We start from the raw sequence: 24,587 nt of genomic DNA, 5'->3' as shown, positions 1-24,587 counted from the left end.
CTAGAAGGGAAAGCCCGTGCCGGCGTGGGGGGGCATTCCTGGGGTGGAGCTGCCTTTTGGCAGCTTCCATAGCTCTTTCGCTCCGGGAACGCCCCCTTGAGCATCGGTGGGGCTGCGCCACCTTTTTTGGTGCTGCAGCCTCACTGTTCCCTATGGGGCATTTCACCCTTTTTTTCTTGATTTTATTTTTTTGATGCTTTTCCCCCCTCCGCAGTGGCCAGGAAGCCTCTGGAGACAGCGTGGCTGCGCAGCTCCCAGCCATCGCAGGTCCACCCTCCCTGTAGAAATGGGCTGCCTGTGACTATATGAAATAACTCATTAGTCATAATAACTGATTTGGGTACACGAGTTCCTTCTTTATTTAGGTTTTTTTTTGTCCAAATATGAGAGAGCTGTTCCTCTTAGTTTTGATACACATTAATATTACAGTTACGATGGATAAAAATAGATTTAAAATTTCAGCTATAATTTTCTTCTTGCAATAACCTATGCTTAATATAAATCTATAATGTCTTAATTTATTACCCTTGAGAATTTCTGTAAGGCTGACTTTCTTTGTAAAGAGACTGTATGGAAAACCACTCAATCAGTCATGGCATAATAATACAGACATTTACATAGTGGCTTGATCATGGGGGCCAGGGACGGTCGAGTCACACCAGGTGTAATTCACCGATCCATCTGGGTGACTTCTTACTCCAGTTTTATATCTAGGAACTACCTGATCTCTGCTATTGGCTCAGTACTCTAATTGTAATTATTTATGATTCTGCTCAAAGATCATGAACATCTGATCTTCCATTTCAGAGAAGAATGATCTGTCTAGCAACTGCTACTAGTCTTGGATTCTGGGTGAATTTGTTTAGTTTTTATAGGGCAGGAAAGTTAAAAAAGAGTTTCGAAAGGGAAGATACACACTAAAACAGAAAGGAGCACTGGAAAAAGGAAGTACTTTCTGGTGCTGATTCCAGCCAGTGACCATTAACAAAACCTGTCATGGCTTTAGGTGATAAAAGAGATCCTATTTGAAGTCATGAACAGTGTTACCTAGAAATAAGAAAGGTATGGTAGATAGTTTTCTAGAATAGTAGAAATACCAAGCTAAGTATTTAAGGCGCTGTAGGGTGCCCTCTGAGGTTTTGTAAAAGCTCCATTCAATTTTAAATCAATACGTTTTATGGTTATAGCAAACTATTAGTGTGCATCTCTATTTAGGAAATATCTAAATAATAAATTGAATTTTCTGATTTAAATCAATTATTGAAATTGGTGACATTGCTGGTTTTAAAGCCTTGATTTAAATAGATCTACTGTGAAGAAGAAGAGTTGTTTTTTATATGCTGACTTTCTCTACCACTTAAAGGAGACTCAAACCGGCTTACAATCACCTTCCCTTCCCGTCCCCACAACAGACACCCTGTGAGGTAGGTGGGGCTGAGAGAGTATGACTAGCCCAAGGTCACCCAGCTGGCTTCATGTGTAGAAGCGGGGAAATAAATCCAGTTCACCAGAGTCAGGCCATCTCTTGTTGGGTCTTCCCAACAATACAGACAATTATATATCAGACCAGGCATGTATATAGGTTGTATAGTATATTTCCAATTATACAAACATCTGGTGAGATTGACTACAAGTTGTTATACTGGGCTGTATATGTCTCCCATATAAAATGTGTGTGCAGTTATCAACCCAAAACACCCATATAAAATATAAATTATAATATAATAGAAATAAAATATAAAATATAAAAGGCCCAAATAAAATGTGTGTGCAATTATTTACCCAAAAGGCCTATGAGTCATGCCTGCAATGAGTACAATGTCATGTGGAATTACTTTAAATGTGGAGTGATGCTGTTGTCTTTCTGAGGCAGGGGGAACATGTGGAAGCAGACAGAATAAAAAAAATGAACTACTCAATGTGTAAGCAAACAGGTTGCCAATTCTTCTAAATGATTTTCCTAGCTTTGCACAGTCGTTCTATAACAGTCCTGTCTTTAGCCTGGTTTTGCTGTTGACTTTTGTTGTGTGGGTGTGTGAAGGATAAAGCCTGTACGGCTCGCAGTCTTGAAACATTAATAGCCACCGTTGTAGCATATGTGTATTCTTTTTGCCTACTGTATACATTTTGGATTTTATTATATGCCATTCCTAATCTTAGTTTTAACTGGAGAAAGCTTTTTGTTGTGCATCGTCTCTGTGTGTTACAGTACATTTGGCAGAATGTCAGGGATGTGAGTGGAAAATATGGTAGAGCGGGCAGATTGAATTGAGAGGAAGCACAAAAATGGAACTCGAGATAAGTTACGTGAACCAGAGCAGCCTTAACAAAGTTTTATGGAGGTAGAATACAGGAACGCAAATTCCTTGGTGTTTTTGCTGTGGCTTGGTAGCCTTTTTCTTCTATCACAGAATGAGTCCCTGCTATTAGAGTTCCCTCCTTGTCCTGCCCCTTACAATCCATAATAATTTTGGGGGCTTCTGCTGTCTGTATTCTGCTTCCCATAGTTCTTCTATGCGAAGTAAAGGAGTTGGGAATGGGGAAGAGAGTGTGTGTTTTTAATTGATTTCTAGAGCTTGCTTGTTTTGATCACATCCCAATTCCCATATTAGGGATAAGTTTGAAGAGACAGAGGGACTTTCCATTCATGGGATCAAAATTCTGCTAGGCAGGGCATAGCAGTTGAAACATACCTTGATTTTTTTTAAAGGACTCTAGCTGTCCAAGCCCTTGTCAGATCTTGGAAGCTAAGCAGGATCAGCTGTGGTCAATGTTTTAATGGGAGATCACCAAGGAATATGAGACTTGCTACACAAAGGCAGGCAATAGCAAACCACCTCTTAACATCTCTTACCTTGCAAACCCTATGGGGTCTGCAATTTGACTGCAAATTTTTTAAAAGCTGTCTTTGTTGCCTTTCTGATTTATCCTAGCCACTGTGATTCCTAATTCTGCCCCCCTTCCTTTTTTTGTAGTAATTAACTAGAGGACACTTTTGCATGGAGAAAATCCTAGAAGGGGGATGGGCCCTGTTTTCATGAATTCGACACCTGCGATTCAAGGAATGATATAAAGGTCAGTGATTCCAATATTTCTATGAGAAGTATTTGTAGTATTTGATAAATTTGTAGCATTTAACGAATGTGTGGTTTACTGTAACATAGACTGTTCCAGTGTACAGACACACAGATGAATCTTGATTTTTCCATTGATATAGAATGTTGCACATTGCGCCACTGCGTATGTAATGCTTGCTGAACCTTACGAATGGTTAAGGGACGTGGGCTGCCGGATTCTTGGTTCTCTGTCCTCTTGCAAGACTTGTCCCTGTCCTGCCCCTAGCCATGTCTTGGAAATCTGTATTGTATGTGTGTGGGCATGGGTTAGTGCATGCATAATGCTTTATTCAGTCGATTCAAATGCTCAAAGTAAATAGAGCTTACAGTAATGTATTTGTTCTGCTGACCTGTGAAGCAGATATATGCTGACTTTTGTCAGTGAGTGAGATCCGTGAGTGCTGGTTTCATACTTTGCATCCCGGGATCCCCAACCTTTTTGAGAGGGAGAGCTAACTGAATACCTCCCTCCTTAACACCTTGTGGGAAGAAGGGAAGCTTAAAGGGGGAATGAAACCCCACGTTGACTAAAGAAAGCCCAGGCCCTTACCAGTCCTCTTGATCCTCCAGTAGAAAATCCTTTCATTTTAACAAAAGCAACCAAAGGCAAGCCCTGCTTTACAATGGCCCCACCCCCTTTTGAAATCTGGCAGAGGCCATGGCACCCATGGACACCACGTTGGGGAACCCTGCTTTACATCGTCTTCAGCCTATGAATCACTGGGTCTTTCCTATTGGTTGCAAACCCTTATAAAGCTGCCAGTTTTCGTTGTGTTCTGGAAGGACCTGCTGCTCATAGAGCAAAGCTTTTATGCTCTGCATAAATGCTGAGAAGAACAGCACCAGGATACTGAGGTGAGATCACACAGAGGTGACATGGATTCTTCTGTGGTTCTGATTCCTGGCATGTTCCTCAGTAGGGTTCATACACTCATGGTGTTTGTTTGTGTTTCCTGCCTGAAGCCCATTTTCCTAGCCTTGACACCAGTGAGGTCATCTCTCTGGCTCCCCCCTTGGGTCTAGAAAGGTTGGAGACTTTAAACTTGGAAACTAGGAAGGTAGATGCACAGTTGTCTAGTCTGTGAACACACATCTGAGTTCATAGATCTCACAGCACTTATTTGCTTCATTTATAGCCCACCTTTCTCACTGGAACTCAAGCTGGATTACAAATGTGATAAGAACTATTCTGTCAATCAGCAAGCAAATTGCAAAGTATGATTTTAATCTGAAAATATCTTAAATCTAATGATAAGATTCCTCGTAAAACAGAATAAAGCCATGGGGCTGGGCAGATTACAGGTATGAGAGACTATTTAGTCAATCTGCGAGCAAAGTACACAGAATGATAACATGATTCAGCCTTACAGCAAGGATTCTTAATAACACAAAATAATGCAGTGGGGCCGGGTTTGCAGAATTGTTGTCTAAGGCAACAAAATTGTCACTGTACAAAAAGTTTCGCTCTTAGAGAAATCACCTCCTGAGCTATAAAATTTTCATTTACAGAACATGCCTAATGTTTGGTACAGTGTTTGCACACTCTTTAGTACCGATGAAATAGTAATAGTAAAGTAGAAAGGCCAGTCACACAGAAAGAAAGGGCCTGCTGCTCACAGAGCAAAGCTTCTATGCTCTGCATAAATGCTGAGAAGAACAGCACCAGGATACTGAGGTGAGGTCACACAGAGGTGACATGGATTCTTCTGTGGCTCTTCCACTTCTTTGTTTTCATGTGATTCGAGTCCAGTAGCACCTTAGAGACCAGCAAGATTTTCAGGATATATAAGCTTTCCTGAACTCCCTTCATCATATATCTGGGGAAAGGAGCTTTGACTCTCAAAAGCTTATACCCTGAAAATCTTGCTGGCCTCTAAGGTGCATTAGAGTTGACACAGAAGGGGCTGGAGGAGAGCTTTGCATGATGCGGAACGGGTTCCTCCCTTTTTTCTAGTCGTATGACAAATGAATCTGGCAGCAGTGACAGACAGATCCGCAGCTTTGTGCCTCTGGTGTCAGGCCAGCTTGTACACTGGTACAGCACGCTCTGGGCGATCCCAGACCAAAGCTCTCAGTTTTGCCTGAACGATGTTTGTTTAAAGCTGGCTAGCAGTGGCTGATAGCCATGAGAAAATAGAAGGGTGCTGCTCATTTCTTTAAAAAGGGAAAGACTTTAAACCTTAAGATGCCTGCAGAGAGACTGAGAAATACTAGGTAGGATAATTAATTTGTGTTGTGTTTGCTGTGGAAAATTTGTTCAACCTTAATGTTGGAATCACTGTGTAAGATTTCTGAATCTTTGTCGGACACAACAAAAGGAGCATAGCATTAATTAACTGCACAGGTAGACTAACATTATACTAGAGAATGTATTTAGAAAGGCGTGGTGTATTTGCATAGTTGTGTTGTTCTTTTTGATGATAAAATAACTTCTGCATTACGACATTTCTGCTTCCCTTGGTTTGAACCTGCACTGAACGTGGATATCGTTTTGTTCCATTGCTATGGAAATGGCATTAAAGCATTGCCAAGTTTTGTTTTCTCCTTGTGTTTTCGCATAGGAGATAAAAATGGGTCATAGGGAAGCTTAACACTTCCCCCTTCCCAAGCATTCTACTTTTTTATAAACCATATGCTAAATAAATGACTAAAAATAAGACTTGAGAAATGAAATTTGTAGTTCACCTTGTCTCTCATTCCTCTTAATGGTGTGACGTAGCTAAATGTTTTACATGTGGTGCAGGGATCATTATTCTAGAATTTTACATTGCGTAGTCCTGTTTTAGTCTTCAGGAGTACACCTGTGTACCAGTGGTGTGTGAATTACTTTGCATGCCAATTTTTTACTATCTAATTGTACTAGTATCATCCTTAGAATAATGGAAAAGAAAGTGGTACTGCATGGTTACCATAAAACAGATTAATAAAAGCTTTAGGGTTCATACTGCTTGTTAGATTCTGCTGACATTGCCTTGGGTATGAACATGGTGCATGAAATGTATTTGTAAGTAACATAACTTTTTGTGAGAGACATAGTTGGGGAAACATGGGGCAAATATCTGCTGCTGCAGAAATCTTGCCACCCACAGTACGATCTCTGATTGTACTGGTCCTTTTCATTTTGGCATAAATGTCAGGAAACACATTTTTAGACATCAAAAAAGAATTTGGTATTCAGCAAGTCTTGCTTCACTTAGAAAAATGTTCTTTCCAAGAGCATGGGATCCTGATCTCTCATTTTCTCTTTTCATAAACTGCAGGCTTAATCAGCCCCTCTCCCCATCTCTGTTGTAACATATCTTGATCGCTTTAGCTCCTTTATGCACTGTGGACTGGCTATTGTGTGCCAAACCACAGTGGTTTAGGGTAGGAAAGATCCCACCTTGGGTCATTGGTGTGCCCCTTCCAGCTTCATAACTCTTTCTGCCACCATTTTTTGTTGAGAGTATGGAAAATTGTTTGGTCACAGTTATGTTGCATATGCTATGATTTGGGTCAGTTGCATAGAAGTCTGGAAAAGACAGTCATGGTAGGAAAAGTTGAGGGCAGCAGAAAAAGAGGAAGACCCAACAAGAGATGGATTGACTCAATAAAGGAAGCCACAGCCTTCAATTTGCTGCGCCAAGAACACAAGCACTGGAAGGGGGCACTGCAGGCTGACAGACACAACCCTCAGCATCAACGCCAGGGGCGTCTGGGAGGCACCAGGGATTTCATAGGGCACTAAGGAGAGCCTTTCAACCAAAAGGGAGACTGCATCCAAGAAATCAGAAGGAGATTGAGACTGGGAAGGGCAGCCATGAAGGAGCTAGAAAATATTTTGAAGTGTAAGGATATGTCACTGGCCACCAAGACTAGATTAATTCATGTCATCATATTCCCTATTACTATGTATGGGTGTGAAAGCTGGACAGTGAAGAAAGCTGATAGGAAGAAAATAGATTCCTTTGAAATGTGGTGTTGGAGGAGAGTGTTACGGATTCCGTGGACTGCCAAAAAAATAAATCAGTGGGTTATAGATCAAATCAAGCCTGAACTGACCCTAGAAGCTAAAATGACTAAACTGAGGCTATCGTATTTTGGTCACGTCATGAGACGACAAGAGTCACTGGAAAACACAGTCATTCTAGGAAAAGTTGAGGGCAGCAGGAAAAGAGGAAGACCCAACAAGAGATGGATTGACACAATAAAGGAAGCCACAGCCTTCAGTTTGCAAGATCTGAGCAAGGCTGTCAGAGACAGGACATTTTGGAGGACTTTCATTCATAGGGTTGCCATGAGTCGGAAGCGACTTGATGGCACGTAACACACACACACACACACACACATAGAAGTCTGTGTTCAATGTTTTGAGATATGACGATATACTTCTGACACTTGACCTGGAGGGGATGCATGCCTTCCTTCCAGATTGCAGAACCATTGCTGGGAATCTTTGCACGGCACTTAGTGAACACATGTAGTTAGCTGCCTTGGAGTTATTCTGTGCTTATGGAGCAGTAGAAATGGGGAAATGAGTCTCTTCCTAGCACTGGTTTTTTTAATGTCTTGGAGGGGGGCAGAAGCCATTTCTCTCCCACATTGGTGTTCTGAGCCCAAATGGGCTCCTCTTTATTTTTTAAAAGCCATTCCCCACAGATGCTGTATAGCTGCTGGGAACCCAACATGGGTCCAGAAAAAAGGTCCCAATTCTTTCTTTCTTTAATTTGATTTCTGACTCACCCTCCCCAGCCATGGCCGGGCTCACGGCGAGTAACAACATTAAAATCAACTTACAAGCAGAATAATTCGAAAACCCATTTAAAATCTACAACCCTTCGTTTAAAATATAATCTAAAATATCAGATGGCGCTAAAATCCAGTATTTGCTGAGAGGGCAGATACAGACAACCCCTTCTTAATTCATATAAAAAAAAGGAAAGGGAGGCCAACACTGATGACATTCGTGACTGTCCTCAGTTGTAGGCCTGGTGGAAAAGCTCTGTCTTACAGGCCCCGCGGAACTCTTTAAGATCCCGCGGGGCCCTGATGTTACCAGGTAGAGTATTCCACCAGACTGCAGCCCAGGCCGAAAAAGCCCTGGCTTTTGTCGAGGACAGCTGCACGCTCTTAGTGCTGGGGCCACCAGAACATTGGTATCAGATGAACATAGTGTTCTTTGGGGGTGGGGTGTACCAGGAGAGGCGGCCTCTTTAAAAACAGACTTCTATTAAGTCTGTTCATAGGCCTGTTTGCAAGTAATGAGAAAATTTTTTTAGCTGAGTTTTGTAAATTTTCCCATTAAAATATGGCCAACTTGACATTCTATAGAGCAGTCTTTCTTTCTTGCTTTCTTTCTGCTTTGTTTTGCTTTGCTTTGCTTTGCTTTGCTTTGCTGTTTAACTAAATCACAAAAATAGTAAGTTGAAATGAGAAATACCTCAGTGGGCTAATGAGCATCTGCCACGAAGTATGTGTGAGATACTGTGAAGTATTTCATAGCCTTACCCAAATAGATATAATGGCTTGTATTTCATGCCGTTATGATGATGATATGGCAGTTAATGAAACTCTATCATAAAGAACTTGTTCCTTCAGCCACACTTACAACAAAGTCAATTAGTTTCTAGCCATCTGCTTGCAGTTTGTGTTTATGCTAAATGTAGCTATGGAGCAACATCATTTGAGATTCCAGTTCTTCTATCTAGCCTAAACAAAGGAAACGATGGCCTTAATACTCTTCCTTAAAATGTCAGTACACTTATTTGAAGGTCGTCTTTCATATCTAGAAGGCCAACGTGGTGCCTAATCAGACTGTGTCCCCATTCTAAGTAGTTCAGGGTTTGAATTTATGTACAAAGAGCAGTTTTGTGGTTCCTGGGACATCAGTAGAAACAAGCATTTTCTCCTGTCCCTTCTTAACCAAGGGAAATATATTACGCTGGCTCCATTTATTTCAACTGTATTTGAAATAACTAGGGCTTTTTTTTTTTTTTTGGGCACACCAGCTTAAATAGCTTGAAAAAGTCTCCTGATGAATGTTTAGATAATTATCCAGTTGCTTACTTAAATAACACCCTTTGGAAGCAACAAACCCATTGTGTAGTCCTATAATAGCTATTGTTAAACTAAATACAATGGGTATTGCTTCGCTGTTGCCTAACTGTTTTTGTTTTTAATAAATGTTTTGAAAGCTTCAGTACTATTTACCCCCAAATTATCATATGTTAACAATTCATATACATTTACCTACTACGTTTCGGTTTGGATTCTTATTATAGATCTGTGTTTATTTTAGTATAGCCTGGAGCGACTGTATCTGAATTAACTGTCAGCCAAATCTGTTTGACCTTTCCTATAGTATTGGCAACCTTTCTTCTGATCTGTTCTGGGGTAAGGTTTCACATAAGTGTTCCAGGGGGCAGTGTTTTGTTTGAGGATTTTGAAGCCCGATATATACAATGAGTTCCAGGTGGGGCCTGGAGATCTCTCAGAATTGCAGCCATTTTCTCCAGGAGAACTGCATTTTCTCCAGACTACAGAAATCAGTTCTCCTGGAGAAAATGGCTGCTTTGGAGAGCGAATGCTATGGTATTATACCTCTCTGAGGTCCCCTCCTCTCCAAAGCCTGTCCCTCCCTGGCTTTACCCCCGAACCTCCAGGAATTTCCCCATTTGGAGTTGTCAACCCTAATTGTAACATAGATTCTGCATGTACTAAACAAAATGAGGCGCCTGAACTTTGCTATTCTGGAGAGGATCACAATGACTTCTAGTGTGGTGACAGGATCTCACAAAAATCTTCCTCCATTTAGCATGTGAAATACATAATCGTTGCTCTTCTGTTGAGTTTCCTGACAACTTCCTGTTGTAATTAGTGATAATGTGAGATATCTTCATGTGTCTCGGAGATTTTTCAGTTCTGTCCTTTCTCCCCCTTAAAGGTAAAGGTAGTTCCCTGTGCAAGCACCAGGTCATTACTGACCCATGGGGTGACGTCACATCCCAACGTTTCCTAGGCAGACTATGTTTACGGGGTGGTTTGCCATTGCCTTCCCCAGTCATCTACACTTTACCCCCAGCAGCAAGCCAGCATGGTGTAGTGGTTAAGAGCGGTGGTTTGGAGCAGTGGAGTCTGATCTGGAGAATTGGGTTTGATTCTCCACTTTTCCACATGAGTGGCGGAGGCTAATCTGGTGAACTGGATTTGTTTCCCCACTCCTACACACGAAGCCAGGTGGTGACCTTGGGCCAGTCATGCTGTCTCAGCCTCCCCTACCTCACAGGGTGTCTGTTGTGAGGAGGGGAAGGGAAGGTGATTGTAAGCCAGCTTGATTCTTCCTTAAGTGGTAGAGAAAGTCAGCATATAAAAAACCAACTCTTCTTCTTCTTTTAATTTTACTGACCTTGGAAGGATGGAAGGCTGAGTCAAGCTTGAGTTGGCTACCTGAAACCGACTTCCGTCAGGATCGAACTCAGGTCGTGAGCAGAGCTTTTGACCGCAGTACTGCAGCTTACCGCTCTGCGTCATGGGGCTCTTATTCTTAGCATGTGAGAAATCGAGCCACAGGTTTATAAATGTGATAATGAAGGCTATGTGTATTGCATGATTCTGCGTGGAGTGTACCATCTCTTGCAAAATTCAGCTTGGTCAGCAATCCTGATTTTTTTCTCCAGCCTTAAAATGAGTAGCAGTTTTCCTGCACTCATGGTGTGAACTCAGGCTTGAATTTATGGGAGAAGCCAGAGAGGAGCGGAATAGTGGTCCGTAGAGGGAAGTTCCATACTCAGGAGGGCTCCTTTTCTATGAAAATCAAAATTATTTATTTATGTACGTTATTTATAGTCCACCTTTCTCACTGGGACTCAAGGCAGTCAATACAATTAACAGGACGGGGCTTTCAGTAAACAATGCACTAGGATTTGGGTTATAGAACCAATCAGGAATCTAGAGAGCCAGTGTGGTGTTGTGGTTAAGAGCTCTGGTTTGGAGCAGTGGACTCTAATTCTGGAGAACCGGGTTTGATTCCTCACTCCTCCACATGAAGCCTGCTGGATGACCCTGGGCTAGTCACAGTTCTTCTCTGAACTCAACCCCACCTACCTCGCAAGGCATCTGTTATGGGGAGGGGAAGGGAAGGTGATTGTAAGCGGCTTTGAGACTCCTTAAAGGTAGAGAAAGTCGGCATATAAAAAACAACTCTTCTAAAAAAAAACCAGAACTGAAGCAAATTATAAGTGTTAATGTGATACGCTAAATGATGCCCCACATAGTAGGATCCTCCTCAGGCAGACCATTCCACAATGTGGGGGCCACAATGGAGAAGACAGGTGTACGGCAGTTGTTGATTTTGCCCATTTGCAGGTGGCAGCTGAAGAAGGCGGTACTCAGATGAGAGAAGCTGTCATGACGGAGCATAGTGGGAGAGGCGGTCTCGCAAACATGAGGGTCAAAGGCCATGAAGGGCTGAATATGGAATTGCCAGTACTTTAAATTGAGCCTGGTAACTGATGGGCAGCCAGTGGAGTGACTACAGAATGGGAATAATATGCATGCATGCTCCATCTAGCTACCAATAATGGCTGAGTCATGGCATTCTGTGCCAGTTGGAGTTTCCAAGTTGATTTTGAGGGGAGACCATATGTACAGTGCATTACAGTAGTCTAGTCTCAATGTCGCCATGGCATAGATCCAGGTGGCCGGATCATCCCTATCAAGGTAATACAAGCAAGGCTGAGTTGGAAGAAACCTTTTTTTTTGCAACTGAATTAACTTGCTCCTCCAGCAATAATGTTGGGTCCAGTATAACCCTGAGGCTCTTAACTGAGTCAGCGAGGGTCATCTGAAACCTGTTGAAAGTGGGAAGCATGATGTCTTTTAGGACCTCCACCATCTCAACCAGCATTGCTTCTGTCTTTCCAGGGTTCAGTTTCAATTTGTTCACTCTTAGCCATTTTGCCAGGCAGCAGTTTAGGACCTCTACTGCATCACCAGGGGATTTGGATAAGGACATATATAGCTGTGTATCGTCTGCATATTGATGATAGCCAACCCCAAAGCTGCGGATGATTTGGCCTAAGGACTTTGCATAAAGATTGAAGTGCATGGGGGATAGGATTGCGTTCTGTGGAACTCCACAGGATAGGTCCCACACTGATGATAACCATAAACATGCACGGTACAGAATAAGAGCCTTTCATGGTACAGAATTTTGCATTGGGAGAATCTTAGTTCTATGTATGCACGGCCCTGCTTGTTAACAACATCTTTTGCTTGTGACGTCGTTACTTGGATTTCAGAACAGAATGTATATGATATGCATGCAGTAAAGACACATGGGCAAAGAAACAGTGCTCATAACTAAGGTTGTTCTGTCTTGCTTTTTAATCAGTGACTTTACCTTGGGGTGTGTAAGCATGCACATGGATTCTTTTTTTCAAACTATTTATCTTGGTTTGGATAAGCTATGCAACTTCCATTTGACAAGCTTACACTCATTTTGGTCTTGTTTTTTTAAAACAAACAAACCCTGGAACTCTGGCACTTTCACACAGCCCAAATAATGCACTTTCAATCCACTTTGAAGGTGGATTTTACTGTGTGAACTGGCAAAATCCACTTGCAAACGATCGTTAAGGTGCACTGAAAGTGGAGTGAAAGTGCCCTAAATTTAGCTGGACATTGTGCACAGTCAAGGAGTCTTCTGTGACTTGCTTTTATATTCTCCCCCCCACACACATTTATTTTACATACTTAATTTATCCCCCACTTTTCTCCCCAGTGGGGACCTAAAAGTAGCTTACAACATTCTCTGCTTCTCAGTTTTATCCTCACACAATCCTGTGAGGTAGGTTAATCTGAGAGTGAGTGACTGATCCAAGATCATTTAGCAAGCATCCATGGCAGAGTGGCAGGGAGAGCGTCTTCCAGATCCTAATCTGACACTCTAACTACAGCACCATGATGGATCTTGCACCACCATCCTTTCTTCATATATATGATAGTAATTCCTTGTGGTTCTCTGCTTTTTATTTGCTAATGAAAGAGGTATACTGATGTGACTGATTTTGAGAGTTGACTAGCTGACCCTCAGAGGCCAATACCAATGTATTAAGCTGTTTTTTCACTATTTGGGGAGGGGCCATGGCTCAGTGGCAGAGCATCTGCTTGGCATGCAGAAGGTCCCAGGTTCAATCCCCGGCATCTCCAATTAAAGGGACTAGGCAAGTAGGTGATGTGAAAGACCCCTGTCTGAGATCCTGGAGAGCCGCTGCCAGTCTGAGTAGAATCCTAATGGTGTAGAGTGGCTAGCCAATTAATGAGGCATCACCGACACAGCGTTTTCCAGACTGACTTTTCTCAAATTAGAAAACAGATAATTTGTCACTATACTTTGCAGCGTGGGTGTTCAAACTACAGGCCATGGGCTGCTACAGACCCATGGACCCTTTTAATCTGCCCCCTTGGAGAATTCGGAGTGCTACTCAAGGGGCAGAGTTGGAGCTGCCAGCCCAGCGTCTTAAGTAACTCCTACCCTGCCTCATCAGCAGGGCTTTGTAAAATGGGACATAACCTGGCCCAACCCACCAACTGGTCGCTGCATCTCAGTATAGCCCACAGACCGAAATGTCTGGATTCCCCTTCAGCCTGCATTGCCATGCACAGGAAGAGATTCATAGAATCATATAGTTGGAAGGGACCACCAGGGTCATCTAGTCCAACCCCCTGCACAATGCAGGAAATTCACAACTACCTCCACCCCCAGTGACCCCTACTCCATGCTCAAAAGATGGCCAAAATGCCCTCCCTCTCATCATCTGCTTAAGGTCATAGAATCAGCATTGCTGACAGATGGCCATCTAACATCTTCTTAAAAACCTCCAAGGAAGGAGAGCTCACCACCCTTCATTCCGATGTACCCATTGCTTTTCAAGTACAGATCCTGATTTCTCCCTTCTCCTTAGAATTTTATGTTCACATATAAAAGTATCCATAGTAGTTATAGTATCTTGAGTGTTGTACATGATTTCAGCTTTCTTCTGGTTCTTCCCGGACAGAATTAAAGGAGTCTTCCGGAAACCGGCAAAGATGAATATGGTGAAAAGGATTATGGGTCGGCCTCGGCAGGAGGAATGTAGCCCTCAGGATAACGCTCTGGGACTGATGCACTTGCGTCGACTTTTCACGGAACTGTGTCATCCTCCTCGGCACATGACCCAGAAGGAACAGGAAGAGAAGCTTTACATGATGCTGCCAGTTTTTAACAGGGTAAGCCCAGAACTATTCTTCTTTTTATTGTTATCAGATCCAAATCTGTGTTCCTGTTAGGGTGAAATGGAGGGGGTGGGGAAGGAATAACATTTAAAAACGTAATGACCTGATTGCCATTTTTGCTTTCTTTAATAGCTCCAGCAGCGCCACATTAATGTGCATGAGCATTGCCCACTATTGCACTAACTGTTTTCCTTTGTAAATGTTGTTTGAACCAGTTTCCTCAGTAACTATTCCCTGGGTGGTTATGTTGACTGACAGAAGCTGTCCTACTTACCATATTTTTCGCTCCATAGCACGCACCTGACCATAACACGCACCTAGTTTTTAGAGGAGGAAAACAAGAAAAAATCTTGTTTTCCTCCTCTAAAAACTTGTGTTATGGAGTGAATGCCGGGACGGTGCTAGCCGGTGTTCCCCGCCCCTACGGCCAGCTGGGAGGCGGGCGGGGCTGCACAGACGGCGCAAGCTGGTGCGAGCGCCCAGCCGGCTCTGTGCCTGGCTGGCAGCCCTAGCCGGCTCCTGGGGCAGCCCGACTCTGCGCCCCGCTGCACTGGGAGGCTGGCAGGGACCTCCCGCCCCCCAGCTGGCTGTCGGCTTTAAAGCCGGCTCCCGGGCGCCCGGCTCTAAAGCCCAGCGGCCGGGGCGGGGGCGAGGGCGCTTCCTGCGAGGATGCGCCGGCCGAGCGCAGGAGCATGCAGCAGCAGCAGATGCAGGCAAGCCTTTTCCTTCCCCCAAGGCAGCGAGCCGCGCCATTGTCACCCGACTACTCACTTCTAATTTACACACCTGGTGCCCTCTCCTCGCTTCACGGGCAGGCATTTTTTCAGGGCTCGGGGAGGCAGAGTTGGGAGAGCAAAAAAAGGGGGGGAGAGAGAGAGAGAGAGAGGAAGAAGCCGGGGTGGGGACGGGAGGAGAAGAGGGGAGGGGGGAGAAAGGAAGGCAGGGGGAGAAGAGAAGCGAGCGGCGCGCGGGTCTGAGGCGGCAGCGCTGAGATGGAAGGAAGGAGAGAGAGGGAGAGAGGCGAGGCGCACACGCACACACACCCACTGAGGCGCCCACAAATAAATAAATAAATCGGCTGAGGGGAGAGAAAGGCTGGGCTGCCACGCACCCCTCTGTACGCACGAGTGTGTGTGTGTCTGTCAGCGTGCGCGTGTCTGTAGCCGCTGCCGGGCACCCCGGGTGCTGGCTTTAAAGCCGCCATCCAGCTGGGCTGCTGGGAGGGGCCTCCCAGCTGCCCAGCGCAGCAGCAGTGGGGCGCAGAGCCGGGCCGCCCCGGGAGCCGCCTAGGATGCCGCCAGCCAGCTAATTCTCACTCATCTCTGGTTCCACATGGTCTCTCGCCCTCCCCTGCACTGGTGGAGACTTGTTGATGTCTTGCTAATTGATATTAGCCTCTGACTTGTGCCGCGGGATTGCTTAGCCAGTGTTACTTCTTGTGTTAGTCTTAGAAACAATCCTGTTACATCCACTGGTTATAATCCAGGGATAGGGAAAGTTGTCTTATCATCCATCGCCATGATAACCAGAGCTCTTCAGCTCCTTTTCTTTCTTTCTGTTGTCTTAGTATATCTTCACATCATTTTGCATGACTATCAATGAAACAATATATTCCCGCTCTGAAGGAAGGTCATCTTGTGATCATTGGCTGTTTCTCGCTCCCATTGCTTGGAGAGGCAGGACGAAGTTTAAATTAACTTCCTGTCTCGGGGCGAGGAACGCCCACAGATCCAGTTTTTCTCCTGCCTCCACGGAGAGAGGACGCCCCAGCCTTCGCTGGGACTAGCATTGCAATTTAAAAAGATTTTTTCCTACCTCTTTCTCCTCCGGAATTGTTCCTTCCCTCCCTCCTTCTGTATTTCCCTGTCTGCGTTCCCCCCCCGTTTGTCTTTAGCGCCCGCCCAGACCTTAGCGGCTTCGGCTGCATTGCTCCAGCGTTAGGGCAGAGCCGGCTGTGGGAGAGAGGCCAAGATGGCCGCCTCCGCGGGCTGTTCGGAAGAAGTTGAGCTTCTTTCCGATAATGATAGGGACGCAGCCCTTAAAGTTATTTCTGCCGCCGGCCGCCCCGGCAGACTCACGGCACGAGAATCAGGGGAAGATGTTCCAGCCCTCCCCAAGCCCGACAATGGCGCCGCCGCACCGGATGCGGCTGGGAAGAAGAAAGACAAAAAGAGCGGGAACAGGACGACCCGCCGCCGCCATCTTAAGAGGAGTGCCGCATCAACCTCTAAGGTCCTTGCCGGTTCCTCCTCCAACAAGCGGGCAGACTCTTCGAAGGGTAAAGTACCCCCCCCTCGGCCGAGGGTGGGGCCCCTGATAATACCCCCTTGACTGAGGAACGGGTTCAATCTTTAATTAAAAGCACCTTTGAGGATCATTTCCTTAAGCTGCAAGCCCTTGTCCTCACGGCCCAGAAGGGAGAATCTAGCACCCAGGTTGGGGACCCCCATAACTTGGAATCCTCCTCCCAATCCTCTTCCCAATCCTCTACATCCTCTCAAGAGGATCCAGCCTGCAGCCAACCCAAACCACAATGGTTAACTAAGGCTGCTCTCAAGTCTAAGTCCAAGAGACCCGACCTAACCATTAGGGATGATGATTCTGTGGCCAGCCGGGAATTTATACCCGAGGAATTGGAGGAGGGAGAATTCATTTCAGATGAAGAGCTTCCCTCCACTCAACAACAGCAACCCAGACTTTTTCAACTTGAAGACTACCAGTCTCTCTTGGCTAAGGCTTTATTCGCCCTAGACCTCCTAAGCGAGCCTGAAACCCCTGAAGAGCCTCAATCCAAGGTCAAACGCAGGGGGTGCAAGGATTATTTTCCTCAGGGAGACTCTCATATTGTTAAGGTTCCTCTCCCTGTACATTTTGAAAACCTTATAAGAGCAGAATGGGATAAACCCCTACACAATAAGCAGTTTTCAGGCTCTGCCAAAAAATTATATGACCTGGCTCCATATGCCACGGAGCTGTTAGAGCTCCCCATAGTGGACGCCGCAGTAACTGCGCTCCAAACTTCAGATTTTTTCACAGAGGATGGGGGAGAATTTATCAAAGATATGTTAGATAGAAAGATGGATTTCCTTTCTAGGAAGGTACATGAGGCATCCGCACTAGCCATACAGGTTAACACCACCACTGCCCTGATGGCCCGCGCAACTAATGCTTGGACCAAGAAGCTAATCAAACTCCTTCCCACTGCGGATAAGAGAGTAGCCGAGGGCTTATCTAGAGTTCTGCAAGCCTCTGCCTTCATGGCAGACGCATCCATGGATGCACTCATCCTTTCCTCCAGAGCAATAGCTTCTAATACAGCTTCTAATACGCCGTGCTCTATGGCTCAGACCGTGGCAAGTGGATTACCGTTCCAAGGCCTTACTTTTGGCTCATCCCTTCAAGGGAGGCAAACTGTTCGGGGAAAGGCTAGACAAAATGTTGGTAGATACCAAAGACAAAAACAGGTACATGCTAAAGAACCAACGAAAAGAATCCAGACCCACTCATTATCCTACAACCTTTCGTTCCTCCCATACCCTCCAAAGGTTCAGGCAAGATCAGAGGCATCCCTCCTGGCCCTCCCAGCGTGGTTCCTTTCGCAGATTTAACCGATTCGGAAGACCACCTCCCTCACAGGCCTTCAAAGGGGACAAGTTTGACAAATTTGCCAAGTTCCCCAGAAACAACAAACAATAAGGATCCCGTTGTGGGAGGTAGGCTCCAAGCCTTCCTTCCTCAGTGGATCGCCTCTCAGGCTGACTCCTGGGTACTACAATCCATTCAATCCGGCTACCTCATAGAATTTAAGTCTCTTCCCAGAGACAAGTTCCAAATCTCCCCAGTTTATAAAAAACCAGACAAACATAGGATTACCCTAAGGGCCATATCTCACCTACTTCACATAGGGGCAATTGAGGAGGTGCCGCTCCCTGAAAGGTCCACTGGAATATATTCCATATTCTTTACCGTCCCTAAGAGGAACGGCGACTGGAGAGCGATCCTTGATCTTAAATACCTAAACCGCTTTGTCCAGAAGAAAAAATTCCGTATGGAAACCCTCCGGTCCATTCTGGAAGCCCTTCGTCCTGGTGCCCACATGTCTTCAATAGATTTGACCGAAGCTTACCTTCACATTCCCATTCACCCTGCTCATAGGAGGTTTCTCCGCTTCAATTACTTGGACTTGCACCTCCAGTTTAGGGCTTTACCTTTTGGTTTGGCTTCTGCACCACGTGTCTTTTCCAAAATATTAGTCACCATCATAGCCTCGCTTCGAAGAGAAGGAATCCAATTACACCCGTATCTTGATGACATCTTAATCTGTGCGCCATCGGCCGCCCTAGCTTCTGATCACACAAACCGTGTAGTTGAATCTCTACAACAACACGGTTTCATCATCAATAAATCCAAGAGCTCCTTGATCCCATCTCAACGCATCCGCCATCTAGGAGCCATCATAGACTCCAACCTAAACAAAGTGTTTCTTCCACAGGACAAGGCATCCAATTTGGCCTTGACAGCAAGGGCATTGGCCAGAGCCCCACATCATCGTCTCATGACTCTTGCAAGATTCCTTGGTTCGATGATTTCCTGCATCGACTTGGGTCCATGGATCCGCTTCCGCTCCAGACCTCTGCAGAACGCCCTTCAGCCCTTTCAGCTCTTCATCGCCCACAAGATAGACAAACAAATCAACTTGACCACCGATGCCAGAATCTGCCTCAACTGGTGGTCCAACCCCAACAATCTTACAGGCGGCCAATTTTACCTTCATCCTCCACCGATACAGGTATTCACCGACGCCAGCCTTGTGGGCTGGGGAGCAACCGTCGCGGGCACCTTCACCCAGGGCACCTGGTCTCCCTCGGAGTCCAAGATGCATATCAATCTCCTCGAGCTGAAGGCAATCCATCTGGCCCTTCTAAAATTCCAATCCATACTACACCATCAACACGTCCTCATCAGAACAGACAACGTGGCCTCCAAGGCCCATATAAACAAGCAGGGCGGGTCAAGATCCAGAACACTGAACAAGGAAGCCACCGCCATCCTCGCCTGGGCGGAGAAGCATCTCCTTTCTCTAAAAGCGGAACACATTCAGGGGACCCACAACCTCGAGGCAGATTGGCTGAGTCGACAACCGATCATCGAAGGAGAATGGTCCTTGGATCCCCAGACCTTCCAACAAGTAGCGGAGCTTTTCGGAACACCAGTCCTGGACCTGTTTGCCACTGCTCAGAACCGTCAGGTTCCTCGCTTTTTCTCCAGATTCTTCCACAAGAAAGCGTAGCAAGTGGATGCCCTACTGTCCCCATGGCCAAAGGGACTTCTCTACGGTTTCCCTCCTCTTCCCATCCTTCCAAGGGTAATACGGAAGATTCGTCAAGAGAAGGCGGACATCATACTAATAGCTCCCAACTGGCCGCGCCGCCCTTGGTTTCCAGCCTTGATGGAACTGTCGGTTCAACCTCCATGGCACATACCAACCATTCGCACTCTTCTCAGACAGGGCCCCATGTACCATCCGGACCCAGGATGGTTTCAATTAACCGCCTGGAGATTGAAAGGAACAGGCTTTTAGCCCTCGGTCTCTCCCAAGAAGTTATCTCCACAATCCTACAGGCTAGACGTCGGTCAACCAACAGAATCTACAATTACACATGGAAGACCTTTGCTAGATGGTGCCTCCGCAAACATACCGACCCTACCTCCCCTTCCCTTCCACAATTACTCCAATTTTTACAGGACGGCGTCCAACGAAAGCTCAGAGCTGCTACTCTTCGTAAACAGATTGCGGCCATCGCATCAATCTGCCCTTCTATCGATGGAATCCCCATTTCTTCTCATCCTCAGGTCAAAGCATTCATAAAGGGAGTAGAACAGTCCACCCCTCCGGCGACGCATCGTTTTCCCACCTGGAGACTCAATACAGTATTAACGGCCCTCACTTCCAATCTTTTGAACCACTGAGGGAAGTTTCTCTAAAATTTCTTAGAATGAAAACCCTTTTCTTAACAGCTATCACATCTGCCAGACGAGTCTCGGAACTGAAAGCCCTCTCCGTCCGCAAAGACTTATGTGTCTTCCACAAAGATAGAGTGGTTCTCCGAACTGATCCCTCCTTTACTCCCAAAGTTCAATCACGTTTCCATCTAACACAGGACATTAATCTTCCCTCTTTCTGTCCTAACCCTTCCAACCCCAGGGAAGCAGCCTGGCATACTCTGGATCTGCGACGGGCCTTACATGTATATATCTCCAGAACCGCCTCCATTAGGAAAACTGAATTTCTCTTCATTTCCCTCAACGGTCCCAACAGAGGCCTTCCCATGTCTCGTCAATCGATCAGTTCAACCCTTAGGGACTGCATCAAGGAGGCTTACCTAGCTTCTGGCACCCCGGTGCCTCGGGGCATCACGGCACACTCCTTACGAAGTACCTCCACATCAGCCGCCTTCTTCAAACAGGCATCAATTGAAGAAATTTGTAGGGCCGCCACCTGGTCCAACCCTTCCACATTCATTAGGCACTACCGCATAAACACCTTAGCTTCCGCAGAGGCGGCATTTGGTAGACGCATTCTTCAGCATGTAGTGGAAGATGAGGACTCAGTTCCCCACCCAGAATAAGGGCTCTTGGACATCCCAATGATCACAAGATGACCTTCCTTCAGAGCGGGAAAGGTACATTGTTTACTCACCGAGAAGGTCCTTTCCGCTCTGAAGTAGAAGGTCATCTTGCCCACCCGGAGATGTAGCTCATCTTCCAAAGGTGGCTATCTGTTAGTTAGCCCAACTCCTTTACTTGTTACACAATTATGTTTAAGAGTTTACAAGTTTGTAGTAGTTCATGACATTGATAAGACAACATACAGCCCAGGTGGTGTTTTTTCTGTCTCTTTGTTTAATTTGTTACTTGTTTGATCGTCTCTCGTGAGCTCTTAGTAGTAAACTGGATCTGTGGGCGTTCCTCGCCCCGAGACAGGAAGTTAATTTAAACTTCGTCCTGCCTCTCCAAGCAATGGGAGCGAGAAACACCCAATGATCACAAGATGACCTTCTACTTCAGAGCGGAAAGGACCTTCTCGGTGAGTAAACAATGTACCTTTTTCCCCTTCTGTACTCATTGGAGACTGCAGGATTGGGTTTTTAAATTATTATTATTATTATTATTTAGGGTTGTTGCCAGTAGGCTTAGGAGCCCCGTGGCTCAGAGTGGTAAGCTGCAGTACTGCAGTCAAAAGCCCTTCTCATGACCTGAGTTTGATCCTGATGGAAGTTGGTTTCAGGTAGCTGGCTCAAGGTTGACTCAGCCTTCCATCCTTCCGAGGTCGGTAAAATGAGTCTCCAGCTTGCTCTGGTGGTTTACACTGAGTCCCCAGTGTAGATGACTGGGGAAGGCAATGGCAAACCACCCCGTTAACATAGTCTGCCTAGTAAACGTTGGGTTGTGCCATCACCCCATGGGTCAGTAATTACCTGGCGCTTGCACAGGGGACTACCTTTACCTTTACCTACCAGTAGTCTTGAGATACTACTGTAGACGGAATGTACTGTTGCTATAGTGTGGACATATGTCTCTTACCTATCTCAAATGTGGCTTTACTCCTTAGTTTTCAGTGAACAACATCTTAAAATCTATGATCCTAGATGTTTAAACTGAATATAGTATTTATGATTCCATTTTATTTGGACTTGGGGGCTCTTAAATATCTGATAAAGCAGCACTGGTTAACTTTTATTGCTTGGTTATTCCAGGAGGAGTACTAGTAAAATAATATAAGATGAGGAGCTGATTCAAACATTTTGTATGTACACTTAAAAATAATGTGTGAAGGTTTGAAAAGATGTACCGTACTAAACTGGGATTGGCTATATGCTTCTTGTTCCCTTGATGTCAGCCTGTATTTCTGCCTCACTGTGTATGAATTGGTCATAAATGGCTTCTCAAATAATTCAGTTGGTTTAATAAAATAGCTATGTTTGTGGACTTTCACCAAACTATTCTTTTATGACAATAATTCAGCAGTCACTAGATTACTTTTCCTTGTTGGATCCTTTCATATTTACAGTCTGCCATTGTGTTTTTGTGTGTATTTGTGTGTGTGTGCGTTAGCACTGAATAACAATGAGCTAAAGGAGAAAGATGTGGACATTGTACTGAAAAGGTCTCTGCTAGCAAACAATGCTTTGGTTCATAATGTGTTGAGGGGGAGGGGCCATGGCTCAGTGGTAGAGCATCTGCTTGGCATGCAGAAGGTCCCAGGTTCAATCCCTGGCATCTCCAGTTAAAGGGACTAGGCAGGTAGGTGATGTGAAAGACCTCTGCCTGAGCCCCTGGAGAGCCACTGCTGGTCTGAGTAGACAATACTGACTTTGATGGACCAAGGGTCTGGTTCAGTATAAGGCAGCTTTGTGTGTTCCCTGCCTCTACTAGCGCAGTCGTGAATTCTTAATGATTCATTTTAAGGCTCCTGAAGGACGGCATAAATGTGGTGTACCGTTTGAGAGCCCTGAAATGATGAGCTTGGTTTAAAAACAAAAACAAAAAGACAATATCCATGAGTGAGGGAGACATAAAGTTTCATAAGTGATTGACCTGAAATATATGGCTTGTGTTTGCAGCTCTTACAGTAAGAGGGTAAAGTGCTCTTGATTTAAAGATGGGAGAGGATCAATATTGGAGAAGCAAGCGTCCACAAATGGCAGCTGGGTTTGGTAGCCAAGTGTTGCTTTCTACTAACCAACTGTAAAGTCCAACCCCACCACAATAGTACCTATAATTATAAGATAATTTATAATCTGATTATAGATTGTAGGGGGGTACATTTCATTACACTAGAAAGGGGCCTCAAAAATAATATAAAACAGGGTCAACACTCCCATCCCAGAGTCTTTGTGGTTGTGAGCCAGCATGGTGTAGTTGTTAAGTGGTGGACACAGTTTTCTCTGAACTCTCTCAGCCCCACCTACCTCACAGGGTGTTTGTTGGGGGAGAGGAAGGGAAGGAGATTGTAAGCCGGTTTGATTCTCCTTAAAAGGTTGAGCAAATCGGCGTATAAAAACCAACTCTCCTCCTCCTCCTCCTCCTCCTCTCAAACTGAGAGAAGCCCAGAGTAGAGGGTTGATATAAACCAAAAAAGGGGGTAAAGAGGGAAAGTAAAAAACTGGGTGGTGGAGGGGGTATTTCTGAACTTCAGGAACACAGTTTGGCGGGGGTGGGTCTTTATGTTCGTATGGGGAGAGAATGCTGAGGCATCAACTGCATGACACAATGTATTTATTGGTTATTTACATTGATACTTTATCATCAACTGTGTTGGAAAATTAGCATGCATTTTATGTAGTCTTTTAATTCATCAGCCTGTACATTTAAGGCCCAGTTTTTAATTTAGTGCACACTGCATAATGAATAATATCAATATTTTGTTATAATTTTCAGCTCAACTTTTAGATTCTTTTTCCAGTCTCAGCCTTCTGGGAGTCCCCTATATAACAGCATTTACACTGGCTACCAATAAACTCCCGAGCCCAGTTCAGGGTGTTGATTTTGTCCTTTAAGGCCCTACATTGCTTGGGACTGGGGTATCTGAAGGACAATCTTCTCCCACGTGTTCCTGCCAAGGAATTAAGGTCAGAAGGAGAGGCCCTCTTGACTCTCCCATTGATCAAAGAAGCTCATTCGGTGGGGACACAAGAAGGGCCTTTTCAGTGGCGGCCCCATGGTTATGAAGCAACCTCCTCAGAGAGGTGCACCTGACCCCCTCCCTTTCGGTCTTTAAAGAGGCAGTTGTAGACAGTTTAATTTAGTACCACATTTGATTAAGTTTGCTAGCCATCTTGAGTTGTGATTTTAAATGCTGGTTTTTAATGTATTTTACTTAATGTGTGTTGTCTGTGTTGAAAAACTGCTTTGAGCCCCGTAGGGAAGAAAGGTGGCAATAAATCTTTAAAATAAATAATTTTGGGGGGTAGGGTTGCCAACCCCCAGGTACTAGCTGGAGATCTCCTGCTATTACAACTGATCCCCAGCCTCTTCAGCAAGTGGACTATATGGCATTGAAGTCCCTCCCCTCCCCAAACCCCGTCCTCCTCAGGCTCCATCCCAGAAACTTTCTGCTGGTAGCGAAGAGGGACCTGGCAACCCTATTGGGGGAATCACTTTCTTTGGGATCAATGAGTGAGCCTTGAGAGTGTGGTAGTGGTGGTTGGGTGGGGC

The 24,587-nt window shown here is 45.1% G+C and overlaps 1 protein-coding gene across 1 annotated transcript in view; it reads left to right on the top strand.

Annotated features, from left to right (window-relative positions):
- Positions 1-14,156: 14,156 nt before the first annotated feature.
- The window catches only part of WDFY3 (WD repeat and FYVE domain containing 3), a 148,917-nt gene continuing 138,486 nt past the window's right edge, over positions 14,157-24,587 (top strand). The window contains exon 1 of the mRNA XM_056855997.1: positions 14,157-14,363. Coding sequence (XP_056711975.1) covers positions 14,184-14,363 — 180 coding nt within the window. The 5' untranslated portion in view covers positions 14,157-14,183. The remainder of the gene's footprint in view (positions 14,364-24,587) is intronic.

Source organism: Euleptes europaea, chromosome 9 (assembly GCF_029931775.1).
Source record: "Euleptes europaea isolate rEulEur1 chromosome 9, rEulEur1.hap1, whole genome shotgun sequence".
NCBI lineage: Eukaryota > Metazoa > Chordata > Lepidosauria > Squamata > Sphaerodactylidae > Euleptes > Euleptes europaea.
Note: the sequence above shows the minus strand (reverse complement) of the source record. Positions and strands in the feature narration are given on the sequence as shown.